This window comes from Bos grunniens, chromosome 6, assembly GCF_055505025.1.
Source record: "Bos grunniens cultivar Pamir isolate PY7600 chromosome 6, Bosgru_T2T1.0, whole genome shotgun sequence".
Taxonomy (NCBI): Eukaryota; Metazoa; Chordata; class Mammalia; order Artiodactyla; family Bovidae; genus Bos; species Bos grunniens.
In genome coordinates, this window is record NC_141170.1 from 53,116,973 (window position 1) to 53,143,738 (window position 26,766).

Consider the following 26,766-nt stretch of genomic DNA (forward strand, 5'->3'; position numbering starts at 1 on the left):
TGAAGCAACTTAGCAGCAGTAGCAGCAATAAGACTATACACAAAAGATTTAGAGTGGAAAATTGGTGATAGGCATGAAAAATTAATAAAACTAAAGCACTGGAGCAGTACTGTATAGACTAATGGGGAGTTAGTATAATTTCTCTGCATATGAGGACATGGTCAGGCAAATTTAAAATCCAGGGCAGAATCTTTGAAAGTAGCCATATTAAGCTACTCAATAGAATTGAGTTCTAAAATAATGAATTATAATTGTATGGCTAGCCAATGCAAGTAAGGAAGGATGCATTTGTAAAATCATCTGCAAAAATTTGAGGCATCTTTCAAGAAGGGATTATTGGCTATTTGAACTGTTGAAAACAATAAAAGGTGAAAGCCTTAACTGAAAAACAGCTATGAAAAACATAACCTAACCAAATCTGTAACAGACTTTTTAGAAACTGTTAATGGGCTAGATTCCTGAAAGAGCAATGCTTAAGAGCAAATATCCAGGTCAGTTTAAAGAGAAAAACTGGATGAGGGAATTAGGAGGCTATATGTTTCCAGTTACTATAGGCAATACAGCCTTCTCAGGATCATGAAATTAAGTTTACTCATTGTCTGACTGAAACATCCATCTCAGTCCATTCGGGTTGCTATAACAAAGTGCCACACATGGAGTAGCTTATAAACAATAGTTCTAGAGATCAGAAGTTCTGAGATTTATTTCTCACAGTTATAGAGGTCAAAAGTAAGAGATCAGGTACAAGCATTGTTGGGTAAGGGCCTTCTTCTGCATTGCAGACTGCAAGCTTCTTGTGCTATGTCCTCAAGTACTGAAAGGGTTGAGGATCTCTCTGGAGCCTCTTTTATAAGGTACTAGTACTCTTGCTTGGAAAATCCCATGGACAGAGGGGCCTGGTAGGCTGCAGTCCATGGGGTCACTAGGAGTCGGACACGACTGAGCAACTTCACTTTCACTTTTCACTTTTATGCATTGGAGAAGGAAATGGCAACCCACTCCAGTGTTCTTGCCTGGAGAATCCCAGGGACGGAGAGCCTGGTGGGCTGCCGTCTCTGGGGTCGCACAGAGTCTGACATGACTGAAGCGACTTAGCAGCAGCAGCAGCAATCCCATTCATGAGGGCTCCACTTTCATGATTTAAGTACCTCCAAAATGCTCCATCTTCTAATACTGTTACATTTGGGGGTTAGGATTTCAACATGAAATTTTGGGGGAGGCAAGCATATAGACAATAGCAACATTCCTCTAGATAAGGTCTTACAGAGGCACTCCATAGACTGAATATGGCCCTCAAATGTGTTTTGTTTGCCCTACACCTTATTTTTTAAAATTAAACCTACTCTTGAAAGTCAGAATATTTCACATTCATAATCTGGATGTTCAGCTTCTCTTTAAAAAAATGAGATCTGGAAAACCATCTCAAGTCCTAACAAGGCAACAGTGAAATAAAGTTTCCATTTGTGGAAAGGATTTGATTTCATTACTTTACCATGGTTTCCAACATAGCCTATTTTTCCCCAGCACTAAAACTGGGTGTCAGTTCTGAATTTGAATCATGCTTACACCATGGATTTTCTTTGTAACAGTATAGAAATATTTTTCTGTGCCCACATCTCTATCTAGAATGGAAAATCTAATCAGTGTAAAAATCAACGTATTTCATATGTTACAAGGAAATGGAGAATACATGTATTGGGGGGCTTCCCTCGTGGTTCAGTGGTAAAGAATCCACCTGCAATGCAGGAGACACGGGTTTGATCCCTGGGTAGGGACGATCCCTTGGAGAAGGAAATGGCAACCCATTCCAGTATTATTGCCTGGGAAATCTCATGGACAGAGGAGCCTGGCGGGCTTCAGTCCATGGGGTTGCAAGAGTCGACTAAACCACCACCACCACCACGTTATTTTTGTTGAAATGTAAAAATGTTCTGCCTAATTCGTATGAAAATCTTTAGACCCTTTGCCATGTTTCCATTATTTTTCTAGCTTCTGTGGACGTTTAAGTCTATGCCTTGTGTAGTGGTCTCAATAGTCCAAAGTTTTAAAAAACAATCTTACTTAAAGTTCACGACACAGAGTCATTAGGTAATTTCGGTGTCCTTGAGTCAGGTACTCTAAATAGTGCACTAAGGAGGCGCTGGCAATAAATCATCCTGAACATCTGAAACCTAAACAATCTGCATACGTTGTTGGAAAGAAAAAAGACCTTCTGTGCAAATGAAAATGAGGTACTGGATTGTGATCACTCCACTTAAGCACATAATATAGCTGACTGCTATTCTATTCCTTGACATTTCTTTAAGTGAAAAAAACATATTTTGTTTCTATGTGTATATGCATATATTAATATATTTTATCTATAAACCCATATATGGGTATATGACATTTGAATTCTCTGATGGCTTCATGTTTAGTTCATAAAATTGAAAGGTTGATTTTCCATTTAAGAAATCATATAGAGTGTACACCTCGTTCCTGCCTTGGGCTGGATTTCTTGCCTCTTAAGTTCCTATGATTTGGCAGGGGTGGAGACATAGTTACTGAGGTACACAGAGAGTCTGATTAAGTTAGTGTGAAATTTCGTTGAATTAAGATCATGTTCATGAACTCTGGTAGAAATGGTCAGGAGCAGGATCAAAGACCTTATTTTGTGCTTGAAGATTTAAATGTTGTAGTCCTTTAGAAAATATATCAAAGACAGTTTGAAGTCCAACTAGACCACCTGAGTCACTGTTGGTAAGAATAAGATTCTGTCCTTGGGTCTACTCTAAGACCATTTAATGGAAAGGATCACATATGCACAAAAAGGGGGAAATGGGACATGTTTTTTAAGCTCATGAAATTATAACCTTTATAGAAAAGGAAACTGAAGCCAGCTGTTATATATGTCTATATGTGTATGTTTCCATTTTCCTGAGGTGGCATGAAAACTGTAATGTATACATCCCCACTTCCTTGGCATCTCTGTTAAGGTGCTATAGTTGGACACTTACTGACTTAACTCTATCAGAATTTATTCACTCAGCAAGGATTTATTGAGAACTTTTATATTCAAGATACTCTGTAGGTGCAAGTAATTAAAATATGAGTTGAAAACTACCTATTTTTAGTAAGTTTATTATTAAGTGGGAAAATATCAGATGGCAGGCCTTATTAATAAAGTTTAGAATGTATAACTATAGTGCTAAGAGCCTTCTTGTTCTGTGTTGGACACTGTATTTCATTGTCACCTATTTCTACGCTGATTAAACCTTTTATAAACTATTTCCCCTAAGACTGCAATAGTTATTATTATCCTTATTTATATATTAGGAAAATTAAGCAAGGAAAGTTTACAACCTGCCCAAGGTCACATAGTTACTAAAGTTGCAGAGTTGAGACTAGAAATTCCTGAATCCTTCACCCAGGATCATACTATTCATGTGGTTATGTGCAGTCTTAGCAAGATAGTCTAAAAAAATAGTAGATAAATATATGACAGTCATGATTAAAGGTATCAGTAAGGTGCCTTAATAAATGATGGAATTTTTAGGTCTTTTATATTTCACTCTTCTCAACAACTTTGACCTATAGTTAGAATTTCTGATCTCTCCTGGGTGCTCTTGATTTTTAATCCCGAATGTTTCCAAAGGTCTGAGAAGGGCATAACAGAAAGCAATTCATCATGTTGGCCAGCAGAGATCCATATTTCCCTGGGGCAAAGCAATGAACCTTTGAGTTTCAAACTGCTTGGGATATTGAGTCCAAGCATTCTGATTTCAGACGTAAAACTAAAAGGAACTAATAGTCTCTGAAAAATGCATTCTCAGCCTTAATTCTATTCATACTTTCTCAGCAAGAAGCAGTGGTACGAAAACGCAAAGAGGAACAGTTCATCTCTCTCCCACCTTTCGGACCAGGAGAACACAATGTAATCTATATGTGGAAGGAAGAGGAGACTGTATTTGGTAAAGGCCGTTTCTAATGTGCCTCTGGTAGCTGTGCCAGATCTTTAATGGGTACCATGGCCGCATGAAAACTGCAGGGAACTATATTGCACTCCAGATGCTACCATTTAGGTGGTCCCCTGCTACTGGTTCTGCTGACAAGCAAGTTGTGCAAATAGAAGGAAGGGCTATTTTTCAGGGAGCTCTGGCTTCTGTTGGCATAGTGTTCTTTTTAAAGCTGTTTCTAGTCACTTAAAAAAAAAAAAAGTGAAAGTCGCTCAGTCATTTCCAACTCTTTCTGACTTCATGGACCATAGTCCATGGAATTCTCCAGGCCAGAATACTAGAGTGAGTAGTCTTTTCCTTCTCCAGGGGATTGTTCCAACCCAGGGATCGAACCTAGGTCTCTTGCATTGTGGGAGGATTCTTTACGAGCTGAGCTACAGTTCAGTTCAATTCAGTCGCTCAGTTTTGTCCTACTCTTTGCGACCCCATGAACTGCAGCACGCCAGGCCTCCCTGTCCATCACCAACTCCCAGAGTCCACCCAGACCCATGCCCATTGAGTTGGTGATGCCATCCAACCATCTCATCCTCTTTCGACCCTTTCTCTTCCTGCCTTCAATCTTTGCCAGCATCAGGGTCTTTTCAAATGAGTCAGCTCTTCGCATCAGGTGGCCAAAGTATTGGAGTTTCAGCTTCAACATCAGTCCTACCAATGAACACCCAGGACTGATCTCCTTTAGGATGGACTGGTTGTATCTCCTTGCAGTCCAAGGGACTCTCAAGAGTCTTCTCCAACACCACAGCTCAAAAGAATAAATTCTTCAGCACTCAGCTTTCTTTATAGTCCAACTCTCACATCCATGCATGACCACTGGAAAAACCATAGCCTTGAATAGACAGACCTTTGTGGACAACGTAATGTCTCTGCTTTTTAATATGCTGTCTAGGTTGGTCAAGACTTTCATTCCAAGGAGTAAGCGTCTTTTAATTTCATGGCTGCAATCACCATCTGCAGTGATTTTGGAGCCCAGAAAAATAAAGTCTGACACTGTTTCCACTGTTTCCCATCTATTGCCATGAAGTGATGGGACTATATGCCATAATCTTAGTTTTCTGAATGTTGAGCTTTAAGCCAACTTTTTCACTCTCCTCTTTCACTTTCATCAAGAGGCTTTTTAGTTCCTCTTCACTTTCTGCCATAAGGGTGGTGTCATCTCCACATCTAAGGTTATTGATATTTCTCCCGGCAATCTTGATTCCAGCTTGTGCTTCTTCCAGCCCAGCGTTTCTCATAATGTACTCTGCACATAAGTTAAATAAACAAGGTGATGATATACAGCCTTGATGTACTCCTTTTCCTATTTGGAACCAGTCTGTTGTTCCATGTCCAGTTCTAACTGTTGCTTCCTGACCTGCATACAAATTTCTCAAGAGGCAGATCAGGTGTTCTGGTATTTCCATCTCTTTCAGAATTTTCCACAGTTTATTGTGATACACATAGTCAAAGGCTTTGGCATAGTCAATAAAGCAGAAATAGATGCTTTTCTGGAACTCTCTTGCTTTTTCCATGATCCAGCGGACATTGGTAATTTGATCTCTGGTTCCTCTGCCTTTTCTAAAACCAGCTTGAACATCAAGAAGTTCACGGTTCACATATTGTTGAAGCCTGGCTTGGAGAATTTTGAGCATTATTTTACTAGCGTGTGAGATGAGTGCAATTGTGCGGTAGTTTGAGCATTCTTTGGCATTGCCTTTCTTTGGGATTGGAATGAAAACTGACCTTTTCCAGTCCTGTGGCCACTGCTGAGTTTTCCAAATTTGCTGGCATATTGAGTGCAGCACTTTCACAGCATCATCTTTTAGGATTTGAAAGAGCTCAATTGGAATTCCATCACCTCCACTAGCTTTGTTCGCAGTGATGCTTTCTAAGGCCCACTTGACTTCACATTCCAGGATGTCTGGCTCTAGGTCAGTGATCACACCGTTGTGATTATCTGGGTCGTGAAGATCTTTTTTGTACAGTTCTTCTGTGTATTCTTGCCATCTCTTCTTAATATCTTCTGCTTCTGTTAGGTCCATACCATTTCTGTCCTTTATCGAGCCCATCTTTGCATGAAATGTTCCTTTGGTATCTCTGATTTTCTTGAAGAGATCTCTAGTCTTTCCCATTCTGTTGTTTTCCTCTATTTCTTTGCATTGATCACTGAAGAAGGCTTTCTTATCTCTTCTTGCTATTCTTTGGAACTCTGCATTCAGATGTTTATATCTTTCCTTTTCTCCTTTGCTTTTCACTTCTCTTCTTTTCACAGTTATTTGTAAGGCCTCCCCAGACAGCTATTTTGCTTTTTTGCATTTCTTTTCCATGGGAATGGTCTTGATCCCTGTCTCCTGTACAATGTCACGAACCTCATTCCATAGTAGATCAGGCACTCTATCAGATCTAGGCCCTTAAATCTATTTCTCACTTCCACTGTATAATCATAAGGGATTTGATTTAGGTCATACCTGAATGGTCTAGTGGTTTTCCCTACTTTCTTCAATTTCAGTCTGAATTTGGCAATAAGGAGTTCATGGTCTGAGCCACAGTCAGCTCCTGGTCTTGTTTTTGCTGACTGTATAGAGCTTTTCCATCTTTGGCTGCAAAGAATATAATTAATCGGATTTTGGTGTTGACCATCTGGTAATGTCCATGTATAGAGTCTTCTCTTGTGTTGTTGGAAGAGGGTGTTTGTTATGACCAGTGCATTTTCTTGGCAAAACTCGATTAGTCTTTGCCCTGCTTCACTCCGTATTCCAAGGCCAAATTTGCCTGTTACTCCAGCTGTTTCTTGACTTCCTACTTTTGCATTCCAGTCCCCTATAATGAAAAGGACATCTTTTTGGGTGTTAGTTCTGAAAGATCTTATAGGTCTTCATAGAGACCTACAGTAGATAGAGTCAGGACAAATTGAACTGTAAAATGAAAGTACTATTTCCAGTTTATCAGGCTACTGTGTGCGCCAAAATTATATTCTTCATCAGTGCAAGAGTATTATTAGACCTAATGTAACATTTCTAGTGAACCATGTATCTTGTTGTTGTGGTTCAGTTGTTAAGTTGTGTCTAACATTTTGAGACCCCATGGACTGCAGCATGCCAGGCTTTCTTGTCCTTCACCATCTCCTGGAGTTTACTCAAATTCGTGTCCATTGAGTTGGTTATTCCATCCAACCATCTCACCTTGTATTCACCCCCTTCTCCTCCTGCCCTCCATCTTTCCCAGCATCAGGTTCTTTTCCAATGAGTAAGTTCTTCGCATCAGGTGACCAAAGTATTGGAACTTTAGCTTCAGCATCAGTCCTTCCAGTGAGTAATCAGGGTTGGTTTCCTTTAAGGTTGACTGGTTTGATCTCCTTGCTGTCCAAGGGATTCTCAAGAGTCTTCTCCAGTAGCACAGTTCAAAAGCATTAATTCTTTGGCACTCAGCCTTCTTTCTGGTCCAAGTCTCACATCTGTACATGACTACTGGGGAAACTATAGCTTTGACTCTGCAGGCCTTTGTTGGCAAAGTGATGTCTCTGCTTTTTAATACACTGTCTGGGTTTGTCATACCTTTTCTTAGGAGCAAGTGTCTTTTAATTTCATGGCAGCAGTCACTGTCTAACTCATATTTTCATTGAAAAATTATTTCTAATATATTTTATTCTAAATAAGCCCTCTGATATATATTTCTATGGTTATGTGCTGGGTGCATATGTAATTATTCCTGAAATGTGCATTTCTGACTGCATGCATGCTAAGCCACTTCTGTCGTGTCTGACTCTTTGTGACCCTATGGACTGTATAGCCTGCCAGGCTCCACTGTCCATGGGATTTTCCAGGCGGGAATACTGGAGCAGATTGCCATGTCCTCCCCCGCGGAATCTTTGCAACCCGGGGATCGAACCCACGTGTCTTATGTCCCCTGTATTGGTAGGTGGATTCTTTACCACTAGTGCCACCTAGGAAGCCCATGCATTTCTGATTAATAAAATTCAAATGCTAACATCCCCTAGGATATAAACTGAGGTTAAATCATTTACATATATATTATACTATTTTTATTTAAACGTTTCAACAGTAAGTCATCTGAGAGTCTAATAAAGATTTGTCAGTGTGGATGTGATACAGTCATGTTTCTGCTTTTAGAAGATCGCTTATGAAGGAGGGTTCAACATATACAAGTCAAAAAAATGTGATACAGAACATTAACAAAATGAAAGATGAAAATCATATGATCACCTCAATAGATGCAGAAAAGGCATTTGACAAAATTTGAAATCATTTTATGACAAAAACTCTCAAAACATTTGAGTATAGCATCAGTTCAGTTCAGTCGCTCAGTCGTGTCCAACTCCCTGCAACCCCATGAATCGCAGCACTCCAGGCCTCCCTGTCCATCACCAACTCCCGGAGTTTATTCAAATTCATGTCCTTCGAGTCGGTGATGCCATCCAGCCATCTCGTCCTCTGTTGTCCCCTTCTCCTGCCCCCAATCCCTTCCAGCATCAGAGTATTTTCCAATGAGTCAATTCTTCACATGTGGTGGCCAAACTATTGCAGTTTCAGCTTTAGCATCAGTCCTTCCAGTGAACACCCAGGACTGATCTCCTTTAGAATGGACTGGTTGGATCTCCTTGCAGTCCAAGGGACTCTCAAGAGTCTTCTCCAACACCACAGTTCAAAAGCATCAATTCTTTGGCGCTCAGGTTTGTTCACAGCCCAACTCTCACATCCATACATGACCACTGGAAAAACCATAGCCTTGACTAGATGGACCTTTGTTGGCAAAGTAATGTCTCTGCTTTTTAATATGCTATCTAGGTTGGTCATAACTTTCTCAAAATAATAGAGACCATGTATGAGAAGCCCAGAACTATCATACTCAAAGGTGAAAAGCTGAAAGTTTTTCCTCCGTGATCAGGAACAATTCAAGGGTGCACTCTTTTGCCACTTTTATTTAACATAGTATTAGAAGTCCTAACCAAAGCAATCTGACAGGAAATGTAAATAAATTAAAGGCACAAGTTGGAAACCAAGAAGTAAAATTGTCTCTATTTTCAGATAACATGGTACTTCATGTAGAAAATTCTGTAGAATCCCCCCTAATTTTTTTTTCAGTAAAGTTGCAGAATATGAAATCAACATACAAAAATAAATTACATTTCTATATATTAATAATGAACTATCTATAAAAGAAATAAAACAATTCCATTTACAATATCATTAAAAACAATAAAATATCTAGGAATAAATTTAACTAAAGAAGTGAAAGACCTCTGAAAACTGTGACAGTGATGAAAGAAATTGAGGGAGACACAGATGAAAGATATCACATATTTATGGATTGGAAGAACTTAATATTATAAAAATGTCCACACTACCAAGTGATATATATAGTCTATGCAATTTTCCCAAATACCAATAGTATTTTTCAAAAAAATAGAAAAATAATCTTAACATTTTTATGGAACTATAAGGACCATAATTACCAAAAGCAATCTTGAGAAAGAACAAAACTGGATGCATCACACTCACTTATTTCGAACTGTATTATAAACCTATAGTAATCAAAACAATATGTACTGGCATAAAAACAGACACATAAGACCAGGGGAACTGAGCAGAGAAGCCAGAAATATACCTACGCATATATGGTCAAATAATTTTAACAAGAGCACAAAAAACACACGCTGGGGAAAAGATAATCTCTTCAATAAATGGTATTGGGAAAATTGTATATTCACATGCTAAAGAATTAAACTAGAACCCGAGTTTATATCACTCGTAAAATTTAACTTGAAATGGATTACAGACTTAAATGTAAGACCTGAAATCATGAAACTCTCCTATAAGAAAGCATATGGAAGAAGCTCCAAGTTGTTGGTCTTGGCAGTGATTTTTTAAATTTTGAGACCAAGCCACAGGCAACAACAACAACAAAAAAAATTAGAGCTATATCAAAGTAAAAAGATTCTGTAAAGCAAAAGGAACAAAATGAAAAGGCTAGTTGTGGAATGGGAGAAAAATATTTGAGAACCATATATCTAAGGGATATATATAAGAGATAATATACAGGATAAGGGATTAATATACAGGATATATAAAGAATTTATGCAATTCAATAGCAAATAAATAACCCAGTTAAAAAATGGGCAAAGAATCGGAAAAGACATTTATCCAAAGAAGATGTACAGATGGTCAGTAGGTACATGAAAACGTGTTCAAGGTCGCCACTCAGGAAAATGCAAATCAAAACCATAATGAATTATCACCTCACATATGTTAGGATGAGAGCAAAGTCACTCAGTCATGTCTGACTCTTTGCGACCCCATGGACTGTAGCCTACCAGGATTCTCCATCCGTGGGATTTTCCATCAATGTGTATTTTCCAGGCAAGAGTACTGGTGCTAAGTCACTTCAGTCATGTCCGACTCTGTGCAACCCCATAGACGGCAGCCCACCAGGCTGCCCCGTCCCTGGGATTCTCCAGGCAAGAACACTGGAGTGGGTTGCCGTTTCCTTCTCCAATGCATGAAAGTGAAAAGTGAAAGTGAAGTTGCTCAGTCGTGTCTGACTCTTAGCGATCCCATGGACTGCAGCCCACCTGGCTCCTCCATCCATGGGATTTTCAAGGCCAGAGTACTGGAGTGGGGTGCCATTGCCTTCTCCAGGGGATCTTCCTGACTCAGGGATGGAACCCAGATCTCCTGCATTGTAAGCGGATGCTTTACCGTCTGAGCCACAAGGGAAGCCCCATGTTAGGATGGCTACTATCAAAAAGGCAGCAGATACCAAGTGTCTTGGAAGATATGGAGAAAAGGGAACACTAATGCACTGATGGTGGGAATATAAATTGGGCTGGAAAACACTATAGAGGTTCCTCAAAAAATAAAAATAGAAATATTATATGATCCAGTAAATCCCATTTCTGGGTATACATCCAAAGGAAACAAAATTTGTGTTTTGAAGAGAGATTTGTACCCCTATGTTTATTGTAGCATTATTCACAATAGCCAAAAATGTGGAAATAATCCTTCTGTTGACAAATTAATAGGTAAGTAAAAGGTGGCATATGTTCAGCTATAACAAAAAGGGAAATTCTGCCATTTGGGCCAACATGGATTAACCTAGACTGCATTATGCTGAATGAAAAAGTCAGAGAGAGAAAAACAAATACTCCATAATCTTATTTATAAGTGGAAACTGGAAAAAAACACACAAACACAACAGAACTCATAGCAGCAGAGAGTAGATTGGTAGTTGTCAGGCACAGGGGATGGGGGAAATTGAGAGATGTGTATTCAAGGATGCAAATTTCCAGTTATAAGTTTTGAAACTCTAATTGATAGCTTGTTGTGTATACTAACAATTCTGTACTGTAAAGCTGAAATTTGAAAGTAGATCTTAAATGCCCTCATCTCTCTTTTCCTGTCTCTCCCTCCCTCTCTCACACACACAATGACAACTATGTGAGGTGACGGATGTGTTAACAACCTTCATTGTTGTAGTTCATTTCGCAAAGTACACATACATCAAATTGCCACACTATGTAACTTAAATGTATGCAATGCCATATGTCATTTATACCTCAATAAAACTGGGGGAGACAAAATCACAAAAATCTCAAGCAAAAAGAAATCACTTATGAGCAGTTGGGAGAATAGATAGAGAATGTGGGATGGCAGAGGCACCATTTATGGAAATCATTCACCATTTATGAAGAAAAGTTGAGCTATGATAGAGGCAGTTTGGATAGAAAAAAATTAATGGATTTGAGATGTTTTTAGGATGAAAATGTAAAAGAATCCAGTGCTGTATTAAATGTTTCAAGGGAGTTGAAGGTGTCAAGAATCATTTGTAAGTTTTAAGTTACTCCACCACGTGTGTGGAAGTAATCTTTGCTAGGTTAGGAAGCATTAATAAAGACCAGGTTTGAGTGTGGAAGGGAATAAATACACTTAGACCTGTTGATTTTGTAGACATCAAATTATTTTGGATTAATTCATAATATCTTTGAATTAGAATTATCTTAGAGATGTTAAGAAGGCAGTTTAATGTATTGCCCTGTATCTAAGAAGATAGCTTATATGTGGAGACATAATTTGGGAGTCATCTAATTGCCCATTGATGGTATGTTTATTAGTGTGCCTAGGAGTACCTAGTGAGAGAGAAAGCATATATATTCTTGAAGTACTCCTTCACAAAGGACCTAATAGAGAACAACGAGTTTGTAAAGAAGAAATAGCCATAGAAATAGAAAACTTAAGAGATATTATAGAAGCTAATGGAAGAGAAGGTATTCAGAAGAGGGGTGCATCATTGGATTTTATTGTAGCAGAAAAGTCAAGAAAAGGGATTTACTATATCATTTTAGAGACAGAAGAGCCATTATTGCTCTTTGTAATATCTATTTATATTGAATGAGGGGAAACCAGATGGGGTGCAAGGGAAAAAAACTGGAAACTCAGGAAATTTTCAGGGTTCATTAATTGTTTGAAACTAGATCTCTCTTCCATGGAATTGTGTCCTTCTATACATTCTTACATTGTGTGCATGCATGTATGCTAAGTTGCTTCAGTCATGTCTGACTCTGTGCACCCCTATGGACTGTAGCCCATCAGGCTCCTCCGTCCATGGGACTCTCCAGGCAAGAATACTGGAGTGGGTTGCCATGCCCTCCTCCAGGGAATCTTCCTGACCCAGAGATCGAACCCACATCACTTATGTCTCTTGCATTGGCAGGTGGGCTTCCCTGTTGGCTCAGACTGTAAAGAATCCACCTGCAATGTGGGAGACCTGGGTTTGATCCCTGGGTTGGGAACATCCCCCGGAGAAGTGAATGGCTACCCACTCCAGTATTCTTGCCTGGAGGATTCCATGGATAGAGGAGCCTGGCAGGCTAACAACCCATGGGGTCACAAAGAGTTGGATACGACTGAACCACTAAAGCACAGCACACCACAGCACCACCTTGGAAGCCCTTCACATATATCTACAGTTCACATAATGTAAATCGCTGTTTTGGCTTAAGGCTTCCCTGGTGACTCAGACGGTAAATAATATTCCTGCAATGTGGGAGACCTAGGTTCAATCCCTGGGTTGGGAAGATCCCCTGGAGGACGGCGTGGCAACCCACTCCAGTATTTTTGCCTGGAGAATCCCCATGGTCAGAGGAGCCTGGCAAGCTATAGTCTGTGGGATCAGAAAGACTTGGACATGACTCAGCAACTAAGCATAGCACATTTTGTTGTTGTTCTGGGACTGTTTTCTACAGTCAAATAAATGAATGTTTTATGTAGGAAATCCCCAGCATCATCTAGCTGCTGGGTTTATGTTGTATCAGTAATTTTGGATTTTCCCCATATTTTGACAAATACCATTTGTAGGCACTCACCTAATGTGTGACTTTGGATGTTAGGCATACTTAAAGGGAATACCTTCACAATCTAGCTTAAATTCAGTCCTGGATGAAGCAAGTGCCTATGAAACATGGCTATCATTTATTATCCCGGTATCAATTGCAAGATTTTCTTAGTTATTCTTTCTGGCTCTTTAATATAAATTATGAAGTTATAGGTGACCCTGTAAAATCATGAACTATGAAGTAAAAGCAGGAGCTTGCTTCACTTTGGATATTATTAATTCAAAACACAATTAGATTCTAACAGTCTTAATTCTAATTATTTTGTGTCTGTCCGGTCTTATAAATTGCCTGTATTTGTTCTCAAGTCTCTCAGGCTTATCTGCTATTATTTCTCAGAAACATTAACAAGTTTTTATGATGATTACAATATGATGTTCAGTCTAGATGAAAATGTATTATAGAATTGGCAAAAAGTCAGAAGGAGCTTCATTCCAGTATGATGTTTATGTGCTCCCATTACCGGTGCTGTTGTTATAAATTTGACATTAAAGGAGACCTCTTAATCTGTACATCATCAGACCTGAAGATCACCTTTAAAGAGGAAATGTTTGAAAATTAAATTTTAGTTTTGCTAGTTGGAGAAAAACCCTCAATAAAGCTTTCCACCACCATTCCTTTACATCTGGTTGAGCTTATTTATGAATTTTAGCTCACTCATCCATTACTCCAGGAAGCTTTTACTGAGCTCTTTGGCTGGCGTAGATGCCTTTTTTTTTGGTGGCTTAGCATCTTGATCATATCTGTTATAGAACTTTTCATATTGAAACCTTATCATTATCTGTCTTTCCCACTGAGCGTTCTTGGAAAGAATGGACCTTTCTGATCCATTTTTGTAACTCCAGTGTGTAGCAGGCTGCGGTCACATAATAGGAGCTTAATTGAATCATATTTAAGCATAGAATAGTCATAATACTATTTAGGATTTTCTAGAGGATCATTTCATTATGCAAAAATCTTGAAATGGAAATTTTCAGTTCTGTAAATGGCAGAAAGAAGAGTGTACATGCTCCCATCCTCACAGTCTCAATTGCTCCTTTTACTGACTTCTCTCTGCCAGTGCAGCATATTTATTTGAAACTTTTGATAATAGAAATAAAATGTTATAGATGGAAAAAGCTGGAGAGAATCTAGTCCATGGATCCCTGTCATTTAATGACTACATTGCTGTGTTTCCACTCCCTTTCCAATGGACTTGCATTTGGATCAGCTTTTTCTCTCAGTATAGTGGAGATATTTTTTGGTTTTGGTTTTGTTTGTTTGTTGTTTTGGTTTGCCCTTGCCCATTCAGTATGCCTTCCACCTTCTTCTGGTAACAGTAACCCATTGCTTATTCAGTGTCCTGATCTAAGGGAGGGCAAAGGATTCATACCTGTTTCTATACTTTGATCTTTGTGCCTCTTTTGTAACTAGCTTACATTACATGGAGAAGGAAATGGCAATCCACTCCAGTATTCATGCCTGGAAAATCTCATGGACCGAGGAGCCTGGTGGGCTGCAGTCCATGGGGTCACAAAGAGTCAGACACGACTGAGCAACTTCACTTATATTAGAAAAATACATACATGTGTTTGATTTTCCCTCAGTTAGAATGTGAATTCAGGAAAGGAGTAGTTTAATCTCTGTATTTACTCTACTCTGTCTTCCTATTTCTACCCATGTTTTTCCTCAACATTTATTTATAGTACTAAGTCATGAATGACCAATCACCAAAAGCTGACTATAAGCATTAATTATCAATTTAAAGTGATGTCTGGGTCTTTCAGATCTTATGGTTTCGATTCAATGAATGTGATAAAATACATAGTCTATATAAGAAGCCCCACAGATCCTCATCAGCTGGGTTCTAAGCTATATATAAATTGTGAAAGTGAAAGTCACTCAGTCCTGTCTGACTCTTTGCGACCCATGGACTATAGAGTTCATGGAATTCTCCAGGCCAGAATTCTGGAGTGGGTAATCTTTCCCTTCTCCAGGGGATCTTCTCAACCCAGGAATCGAACCCAGGTCTCCCGCATTGCAGGCAGACTCTTTGCTAGCTTAGCCACAAGGGAAGCCCACATAAATTATATGTATAATCAAATTATGGCCTATTTGCATATTAATCTTACTTTTCAAGTTAACAAATGTTCAAAATAATTTAAATTATGCCAGGTTAGTTTAAGAATGCCCATTTAGTCTGTGAAATGTTAGACTCTGTTAGATTAAAGAAAAAGAACGTGAAAGTAACCTCTTTGAAACCAGAATTCTAATTGGAAACCTTAAGATTTCAAAACAAGAATCTGTGTTCTGAATTTCTGTTGCATGTGCTTGGATGGGTAACCTCCCTCAGACTTGCTTTCTTCTTTAGCCTCTTTCCCTCAAGGATTTAAAAGAAAAACTAAAACGAAATATCAGTTCACTAAAGCAGGCACCCTGCCCCAAGGTTTGGCAAAATGCATCCTGTCTTACTGTGTCTTCTGAGGCATCTGCAAGGGAAAAAAAAAATCAGTTTACTAAAGTCAGCCCCTCTGGCCAAAGTCTTTCTTACTTCCAAATAATGAATTCTAAATGGAAAGGAAAAAAGAGTAGAATACCAGCATCTTGTTAAAAGTTTCCAAAATTTTATGAAAGCAAAAATAAAAAAATAAATTGTACTGAAAGAACTGGTAAAAAACAACTTGCAAAGTGATCACAGTTACTACTTGAGGGCTGTGAAGTGCTCATCTCATCAAATGATATTTCTCTGCAAATGCTCCATAAGTTGCCCAGGTGATGGCAATAACAAAAGTCTTATTCTGAAAGGTTTTATTTGCAGATATATTTTGAACAGAGTTTAGCAGGACAGAGATAGTCCAAGTAGGAAATAAAATCTGGATTTTTCAGAAACAAGGATGAAAGGATTATTCTGCAGCACTCAATATTCCAATCTAAATGTGGATTTGATCCGAATTAACTTCTGGAATAGACCATTACTGCCCTAATTTTTGACCAGTAGCTGAAAACAATTTTCATGAAAAGTAGAGACACTTTCAAAATTAAAATGTGGTTGATATCTAAAAGTTAAATATTAATATTTTAATTTTTCTCTACTTTTACGTGAATATGAATAAATACTTAAAGATAGGAATACCTTGCACGTTTTTATTTCAAGATTTAAATGAAAGTTTCACATTTTGCAAAGAGGGGTCATTGATGCAACTCTAATGGCCGACCACTTTCTAACACCATACACAAAAATAAACTCAAAATGGATTAAAGATCTAAACGTAAGAGCAGAAACTATAAAGCTCCTAGAGGAGAACATAGGCAAAACACTCTCTGACATACATCAGAGCAGGATCCTCTATGACCCACCTCCCAGAATATTGGAAATAAAAGCAAAAATAAACAAATGGGACCTAATTAACCTTAAAAGCTTCTGCACATCAAAGGAAACTATCAGCAAGGTGAAAAGACAGCCTTCAGAATGGGAGAAAATAATAGCAAATGAAGCAACCGACAAACAACTAATCTCAAAAATATACAAGCAACTCCTACAGCTCAACTCCAGAAAAATAAACGACCCAATCAAAAAATGGGCCAAAGAACTAAATAGACATTTCTCCAAAGAAGACATACAGATGGCTAACAAACACATGAAAAGATGCTCAACATCACTCATTATCAGAGAAATGCAAATCAAAACCACTATGAGGTACCATTTCACACCAGTCAGAATGGCTGCGATCCAAAAGTCTACAAATAATAAATGCTGGAGAGGGTGTGGAGAAAAGGGAACCCTCTTACACTGTTGGTGGGAATGCAACCTAGTACAGCCACTATGGAGAACAGTGTGGAGATTCCTTAAAAAACTGGAAATAGAACTGCCTTATGATCCAGCAATCCCACTGCTGGGCATACACACTGAGGAAACCAGAAGGGAAAGAGACACATGTACCCCAATGTTCATTGCAGCACTGTTTATAATAGCCAGGACATGGAAGCAACCTAGATGTCCATCAGCAGATGAATGGATAAGAAAGCTGTGGTACATATACACAATGGAGTATTACTCAGCCATTAAAAAGAATACATTTGAATCAGTTCTAATGAGGTGGATGAAACTGGAACCTATTATACAGAGTGAAGTAAGCCAGAAGGAAAAACATAAATACAGTATACTAACGCATATATATGGAATTTAGAAAGATGGTAACAATAACTCTGTATACGAGACAGCAAAAGAGACACTGATGTATAGAACAGTCTTATGGACTCTGTGGGAGAGGGAGAGGGTGGGAAGATTTGGGAGAATGGCATTGAAACATGTAAAATATCATGTAGGAAACGAGTTGCCAGTCCAGGTTCGATGCACGATGCTGGATGCTTGGGGCTGGTGCACTGGACGGCCCAGAGGGTTGGTATGGGGAGGGAGGAGGGAGGAGGGTTCGGGATGGGGAACACATGTATACCTGTGGCGGATTCATTTTGATATTTGGCAAAACTAATACAATTATGTAAAGATTAAAAATAAAATAAAATTAGAAAAAAAAAAAGAATCATACAATCTTTCTGCTCATAGAGTGTTTAATGAATAAAAAGGTAGATAGGGAAAAACATACACACAAAATATTAAAACTGTAGAAGTCAGATTCACATAGTGAAGGCTAGAGTTAATTGCTGAGAGTGTTAAGATACCCCCAGGCTTACCACACACGCTATACTCCCTGAGTCATATGTTGCAAGTCCCCACAAGGAAGTGATTTAGTTTGCAAGATGCCTCCTGGAGCTATTAAACTATTTAAAATGAGTACAGTGATGTAACAGCATTGAGAACCAGAGACATCCTTTGGTGTTCCCCAAAGTGCGTTCTGGAAAACACTAATATGGAAATACGCTCCAGAGGAAGAAAGCGTGCTGGCTCAACTAAGTTTGGAAATCTCCACATGGCGTTCCTCTCAGAGAATCACTGTATGCGTTAGCACCATACAGGTTTGGGAAATACTTCAGTAAAAAAGAGTTCAACTTTATTACCTGCATATTTACCAAATTTAGATGACACTGAAGTCGTTTAAATAAATAACACTCACTAGCATCAAACAGAGATACTGAAATAGGCATATCTTTAGGGAAATGCTGATAGAGGGTTACTTTACTACTGAAATCAGTGTCAGGCAAGTTAAAAGATATATTATGTATTCCAGTCACTGGATTGGGATATTATTCTTTTAAAGTTTAGAAAATAAATTCTCACATTCTGGTTTCTATGTCAAGTTCTGAGAGTTCCATTGGCATGAGGTGGATGCTCATCTTTACATGCCATGGCAACCAAAAGAACTGTGGTCTGGTGCTGCAGAGCAAAGGACTGGATACAGAAATTTGAAGACTGCAGAAACAAGGGACTGGCATCTTTTAAGATCTTGATTGGGTGAACTGTCCAAGTTCTAATCATTCATCATTAGCATTTGCATTATTCCCTTGCAAACTCTTCCCCACACCAGAGTAATGTCTAAGGTGCAATGTTGACCCCATAACTCATGTTCCTAATGTCTCTCAATGGCTCATTTTCTAGATAAAATTTTCAAAGCTTCTGGATTTATTAAAACCACATTCTTTTTCTTTAAAAAGAAACCACTCTTTCCTTTCCAAGATTAAGTTGGATAAATGCTACACATTTCTCCAGATGTTTCAGTTTACTGAATCCATAGACTCTTTTAGCTGGACCTGACTCTACAACAACCTACAAGCCTTGGAATGCACTTAATATAAAATCTTTTGGGAGTAAGCACAGCAGCCTCCTTTCTGACATTAATACATTGCCTAAAATAACAAGGTCACTTATTTCCAATGTTTGAAATGGATCGTAATGTAAAAATAACATGGAACTTTGCTGGATCTACTAGAGTTTAAGGGCTTCCCTGGTGGCTCAGCAGTAAAGAATCTGCCTGCAATGTGGCAGACTTAGATTTGATCCCCGGGTTGGGAAGATCCCCTGGAGGAGGAAATCGCAACCACTAAAGTTTAATAAAAAAACAAGATAAAGTCTAACAGAAAACAGTCATGCCATTGACTTGTAGTGTGGCGTGGAGAAGAGCCCCCAACCTCTGTGTAACAGTTTTGTTCTGTTATACGTAACTATCAGAAAGGGAGAAAATGAGGATAGTTGAGAGTGCTTTGTGACTAAAGAAAATATAATGGGCACTTCAGGAGAGAAGCACATTAATGTAATCAGTTACATGAAAGGAATTGCCTGAATGAACACTATGGTTATTCTGAGGATGGATAGAATTGAATCCTTTCAGCATTCTATATAAGATAGAAATAGTCTGCTCACTTTGGCTGTGAGAAGTACCTGAGGGAGAATATATATGTTCTATCCCTTCACTCTTCAAGCACCATTTGCCATTTGAGGGCATTGGCTGGCAAGTTGTCCAGTCTGTCATTTCTCCCTCCTGGCACAATAATCCACCACTGTAATCTGCCTTTGTGTTTGTTCAGGTGACATCCATTTGTGTCACTTTTAGGCTTAATAAAGTGACATAATCCACACCCTTAAACAAGTGGCTGCACCATCCATCGATTGAGTAACTCAGGAGGCAATATCATTACATATGAAGTAGACTATTGTTCAACATTTCCATCAGGGGCACTGCTTCATGCAGGGTTCCCAGATCTCCTGTTAGAAAAAGGCTGAAGGCTTAATTGTGATGGGTGACACCACATCGTGTACACTTAATCCCTCCTTGAGCAGCCTAATTTTCTGAGAAATACATAAATGAACAAAGACACTGCCGATTTGGTGCATTTTCATTTCAAGACGATTACCTTTTTACTGTTTCTTATTTTGCGTCAATGTTCTGAAGTCATTGACGAAGAGTAGAAGAGTAGAAATAAAAGGTGGAAATAAAAGTGTTGCAGTTGAGTAATGGAGTCTAGGAGCCTTAACTTTGAAAGCATATTATTCGTTATACAGCAGAACACCCGTGTTACTAGTGCTTTTAATGTTTTTAAATGCTACCAAATGTTTCGTTGACTAACCTATTCCCAGGGGTTCCGTATAACTCTTTCAGGTCACTCAGGTACTGCTTTCTAAATTACCGTGGTGGTGAATTCAATTACTGCTGTACTCTTTCAGTGGCCTAAAAGAATAAATGGTCTTCCTAAAATGTTTTTCTCTTTGGAAAGGTCTAGAGTGTTAGGGCTGAATAGGACCTTAGAGATGATCTGATTCAGTGTTCCATAAACTTGTCTGATGACAAGATTCTCCTGAGAACTTGTTTTCAAAAATATAGATTCTCAGGCTTCTTCCCTGGATACTCTGTTACAGTATATTTGACATGGGGCCCAGGAATCTACATTTTGTGATGAAGATTCCAAATAACTAAGGCGGGTTTGGGAAAAGCCAAATTAGTTCCACTTTTTAATTTTATGGATGAAGAAGCAGATGCCTAGATAGATTAAATGATTCATCTAAATTATACTGCACAGAATATTTTGAAAAATTGAGATTATTTCAGGAAAAAAAGTTGTGATGGGCAACTTGCATGCATCTCATAGTAGAAAATGTATTTTCTTAAAATTTAAGCCTTCTTTATTGAATAGAACAGTGCTATTTAGAAGATTGTGACAGTAGTGATGGAAGACACTTGACTGCATACGACAGTGGTTCTCAAGAATGATTTTGCCCCACAGGTGACATTTGGCAATGTCTGGAGATACACTTTGGTGTCACAGCTAAAGAAAAAGAGGTACTACTCGTATGTAGTGTATAGAGACAGAGATGCTACTAAACACACTGCCACACACAAGACATCCTCCTACAGCAAAGAATTACGTGGACCACAGTGTCAATAGTGTCCAAGTTGGGAAACCCTGGTATTAATTGCTTCTTGAGCATTATCTCCCTTTGAGATACTTAATAAGCCTATCTGGGCACATTTGAGAAGTAGGATACAGTTTCCAATTTTCTTCCTGAAATTAGATAGAAAGTCTTATACCAAAGTTAAGCAGGTTATTTATTGACCCATGTCAGGCTATTCTTAGGCTGGGTGAAATTCTTCTTTTTTTTTTTTTAATTTTAGGACGATACAGTAAAATCCTTTTAGGATTCTTCATCTTTCGTCTACTCAAATATCTAGACCTGTCATTCCTAGTACACCTCAATTATGTCTGCTTTGACCTTTCTGCATTCTGTATCTAGATCACCCAAATTCTAATTCCATGGGATCAGCTAAAAGCTACAGTGTCAATGTCTGCTGAGTTTTAACAGAAATTGAGACAGTTTGGGGCATAATCTTAACCTAAAGGCTAAAGTGAATAGAATACAAATTTACTTAGAGTAACTTATTTTCAAGTCAGTATGATTTTTTCCCCTAATATGTCTCAATTTTATCTCCTCTCTGTCGTCAGTACTTAATTCAGATACTCATCATCTTTTTAGTAAACCATTGAAAGAAACACTTAACTAACCTCTTAACTTTTCTGCCACTTTTGCTGTTTTCTTACCATTTTTTCACCTAATCTAATTTGTAAAGTGCTTTTTCCTCCAGATTTTCCCCCACCTTAAAATTTTCCTGATTAAACCAATAGGTAGTTTCTCCCCATCAGTAGAATGTTTCTCAATTGTGGATTACATATGGAATCTTTATAAAGAGGAAAGAAATCATTTTATCTCAGCTGATATCTACTTAATTTGATTGTAATATCACATGTATTTATGTATAAACATAAAATCAAATTCTTCTTTATGTTTAACGTTTAACACAACTATGAAACCAAAACAAATTTTCAAATTAAAAATGAACCAAACTATTCAACAAATAAAATTCAAATTTGCAATATAACTCAGTAAGACAGTTAATATTGTCTTGAAACTAAAGCATTGCTTTCAGTGGCCTTGTGTTCGTTATTTTCAAGTGCCTGTGCTATATGGTAAGCTGTGGTGTGACTGTTCATCTAATTCTTTATTCTGTCCCTGAAATCAGTGCATTATTTAAATATAAAACCTGCCTCTATTCTTTTCATATTAGCCCAGGACAGATAAATGTACACTAGTGCAATTGAAATGCAAAACAAGGATAAACACAGGTACTAGAAATTGATACATCAGCCAGTTCTCATATTATTTTCTTATATTTATTTATATTGTATTATTATAAAGGGAAAAATCACAGAATTAAGAATTCTTGTAAATTACAGGAAAGGCTTTGTGTTTGAGCACTGTTTCCTCAACAATGGGAAAGACTGACCTATAGAATTGAGTCCAGATGCCACAGCAAGGCATGTAAAGTCTTCAGTATCCACTGCTGTTCTTTTTTCATCCCTCCAGGCTCATCCATGGTATTTGCTGTTTTAGTACTTATTACTTAGTGTTACAGAGCTCATCAGACTGCCTTGCTCCCATATTATTTCACCTCTCTGTGCTTTTGCTTGTGGTACTTGGTCTACATTTTTTTCCTACCAGTTTTGTTTTTTATGTTTCTTAATCATCGTTCAGATCAAGCCTAAATATCTTTTCCTCTAAAACCATTTCTAGAACCCCAGGGTGAAATGTACCTCTCCTCTGTGGATTAAGGGTACCCAGTGACCTTCCCTAAACTGTCTCCTCCCTTGTGACAGTGCTCTGTCCATCACCTCCCTCTATCAGAGATACAATAAGAGTAGGGATGGTGCCACTAGCCCAGGTCCTGTCATACCAGGAATCACTCCAGAAATATATGCATGCATGTATGTATGTATGTATAGTAAGCTGAAGTGACCCATTTTAAACTAAAGACCCATCTCTGGTAACCAGGCTAGCTTTTGTTTCTTTGTATGTATGTTTGTTTCCAATGCTCAGAATTGAATGTACTTTAGGAAAACATGGCATAGTTGAAAATGCACAGTATTTAAAATCAAAGGACTTGATTCCACATCTTGCCCTGTCATTTATTCTTGTGTGTAAGATGGAGATAATCACCATCTCACACTCTTTTTGCGAATGTGCAAAATTTTGGCATAATATTTGGCAAACAGGCATATATGCAATAAATGTTCGTTTCTTTCCTATGTTATTGCTTTACTTCTTTTTATGGGCTGTAGGTATTTAAAATTGTTATTGTTACCAGTGAAGTTTCAGATTTATATACCTCCTTATTACAGTTAGATTGAGGACCACTGTTAGTTACTTTTTCCTGCACTGTGCTTCTGCTTTACTATATAAAATAGATGGGACAATCCATCTTTCCTTTTCATCCTCACAGGATACCTCACTCCCTGTAACTATTTATATTTATTCAGAACATATTTTTTTCTTTTATTGCCACACGCATGAGAGAACCTCTACTTTGTTCTTATTACCTAGAAAAATCTGTCTTCTTCCTTCTCTTTGTAGTCCATTTTCATCAAAAAGCATCTACTTTGAGAAGCATTCTCTTTACCGGCATTGTGTTTTTGAATTTTCCTTTTTTATGCTTTCATACAGTTATGAGAATCTATAGCTTCAGTTCTTTGGGTAATAGACTTAAGGCTCTTAGATAACACAAAATTTATTGTAAAAGTAAGTCATGTGGAGTTCAGCAAGATGGAAAATTTCTCTAATCAGTAGGTTCCCAGCTCTTACATGTGTTTTATAAACAAAAATAGATCAAAGGTAGATATGAAAGCAACTAATTCTGATTTAGCTGATGCTTACAAGGAAAAACAAAAAAAGAATGAAAAGGTGGCAGTTTTTTTATTATAGAATGAAATGACTGTAACTACATAAAGCTACAGAAAGCATTCCTAATATGAAATTCTTAATAATGGACACTTATTGGTACAAGAAAATTCAAACTAGATGGAAAAAAGTGTCACAGATCTGGTGATAGCCAGAGGATGAACTAAGCAGCAGAGGGATACAACCAAGTGTCACTAGAGACAAAGTATTTGAGTTTCAACTTAACATTGAGAGGATAGGAATAGTGAAACCAATTTGTCATAGAGCAGCAGGCATGAGTTGATGACCCACAGGAGATGCCTATTATCACGAATTATTCTCTGGTTCCGTGCGTTCTTAGAGACTGAAAGCTCTGTGGCGCAAGCGCTTTTGTATTGTATTAAGGCTGCACCTGTCATACTCTGATCCATTTCACCTTCAACCAACTCTCTGAACACCACTCAGACTAAAACTGCAGTGCTTTTTGGTGAAGAGAGTCATGACTAACAACAAAAAAAAAAAGCTATGAATACTTGAAACATCAGAGGAAATGCATTTGGTTCTGTTTTTACCCTGTTTGTCACAGTCACGAAGAGTACCACTTTACCATCTGGTAGGAAATAAAAGAGAACCTTAGGGTCTTGTTTTCTAAGTTGGGAATAAAATAATTTGAGTTGGAAAATCTCAGTGAACAGTTAAAAGTTCACAAGTACTGACCTCAGGCCCTTTTGTATCCATGTTGCCTGCATTTGGGGTTCGGTTAACGTATGTCATTGCTAGAGACTGAGCACTGTTTGACAGCTTGCACAGAGAAGAGAAATTAATAGAAGGGACTCCTCCATGCATTTCTGCTTCTATATCTCTTTTCAGTGTAACTATCTGTTTGAAAAATTAGAATTATTAGGGCTATTATGGTCATGTACATCTGATTTCATGATTTGGGGTCTTGTTCTCAGTTGGTTTTAACTTCTTATGAGAATACCAATGTTCATTTATATTTCAGATTGACTCAAAAATGTTCTTTCTTAATTTTCATGTCAGCTACTGGGTATGCAAAATTACATTCTTTGTTCTTGAAGATTTTCAGATTACTGGAGGAGAATATAAAGATAATTCTTTAAGAGAATGACAAGACAAGCCATAGGCTGGAAGAAAATATTTGCAAAAGACATATATGATAAAAGACTGTAGGGTCATTGCAACAAATCTAACAAATGTGCTATGCTGGTGCAGGATGGTAAAGGCACAGGATTATATGGAGACTTTATACTTTCTATTCAATTTTTTGTGAATCTAAAACTAAAGAAATTAAGTTTGTTTTAAAAATGATTAAACCAATGCATCATGCCAGATGGTATGAAAGAAGGGTTGTAAGAAGTGTAGAAGCCCAGAGAAGAAGGGCTTATTCAGCCTAGAGGGGTTTCAAGAAGACTTCATAGAACCAATGGCCTTTAGACCAGGATTTAAAGGTAAATAGAAGTTGCCCTGTAGGAAAGTGCAAGGCAAGAATTACAGGTAGAGGAGAAGAAATGAGGAGGTTTCGAAGGGAAGAAAGGAGCAAGAAAAAAAAGAGATATGACATACTTGTGAATGCCTTTTAATTCTGACTGAAATTAGAGTTTTACTGTAGACATAGGCAGGTCATTGGACTAGTGTGGCATGTTGGAAATCTAAGCCATTTTATCAGCTGGACATTTTTGTCTCAGTTTGCCATTGAAGAAATTAAGGCAAAAAGAACTATATGAACTGCCCAAGTTCATATAGCTGGTCAGTGGCAGAGCTAAGACTCAGATCCAGACATCATGAAAACTCAGCTGCCTGACCACACTGCAGGAGATGGTGTGGGTAAAACCTTCAAACTGGGAAGAACTAAATGTAGGTCAGATGTCATTGCCCATTTTTTGTTTTTGCAGGTTTCTTCACAAGGAAATAGACCAGCAGCTTCAATCAACTTCAGTTCTGTCATACCTTCATGATGTTTCCCTTGGTCAGAAATGCACTAAGTAGTCTCAGGATCCGAAGGATTCAACAAATTAGACAGAGTCACTCGAAACACTCACCAGATTTTCATGACAAATACGGTGATATCCTACTAGCCAGTGGAACCTCTTTCTGTCTTGTTACATGGGTATTTCTAGTCACACAGATTGGCATACAGTGGGGCCGTTCCCCTGTTGGCAGAGTCACCCCACAAGAGTGGAATGAAGAGTAGCCATCACAGTTACTGTAAAACAGAATTGTTTCAAGGTCAATTTGTTCTTTAAGCACTCTGCTGCTCATTAAACTATAGCATAATTGAAGAAATAAAATGCATGTGAAACTGTTGAAAAGTCATTGAAAGTAGTCATTATTGTGCGTGAAAGCAAGGCAGTAGTGGTATGTATAGATTCCAGGGCATTATGAAGAATAAATATTTGAAAGAATTAATGAAACATGTACTTTTCTGGTTTAATAATTTACATATCCTTCAGCAGATATACATACATAGGTACTTTACAGAGGGGCTTCCCAGGTGGCACTAGTGGTAAAGAATCTCCCTGCCAAATCCAGGAGCTGCAGGAGACTTGGGTTTCATCCCTGAGTCTGGAAGATCCCTGGAAGAAGAAACGGCAACCCACTCCCATATTCTTGCTGGAAGAATGTCATGGACAGAGAAGCCTGCTGGGCTATAGTCCATGGGGTTGCAAAAGAGTAGGACATGAATGAGCATCTGAGCACACACATACACTTTACAAATTTTACAAATTTTTGTC

General features: G+C 38.1%; 1 protein-coding gene across 3 annotated transcripts in view; it reads left to right on the plus strand.

The window, feature by feature from the left end:
• Positions 1–26,343, plus strand: part of COX7B2 (cytochrome c oxidase subunit 7B2) — a 136,404-nt gene extending 110,061 nt beyond the window's left edge. For all 3 annotated transcript variants that reach the window (XM_086407689.1, XM_086407688.1, XM_086407690.1), the window contains one exon: positions 25,927–26,343. In XM_086407689.1, coding sequence (XP_086263815.1) covers positions 25,986–26,225 — 240 coding nt within the window. In that variant the 5' untranslated portion in view covers positions 25,927–25,985 and the 3' untranslated portion in view covers positions 26,226–26,343. The remainder of the gene's footprint in view (positions 1–25,926) is intronic.
• Positions 26,344–26,766: the final 423 nt, after the last annotated feature.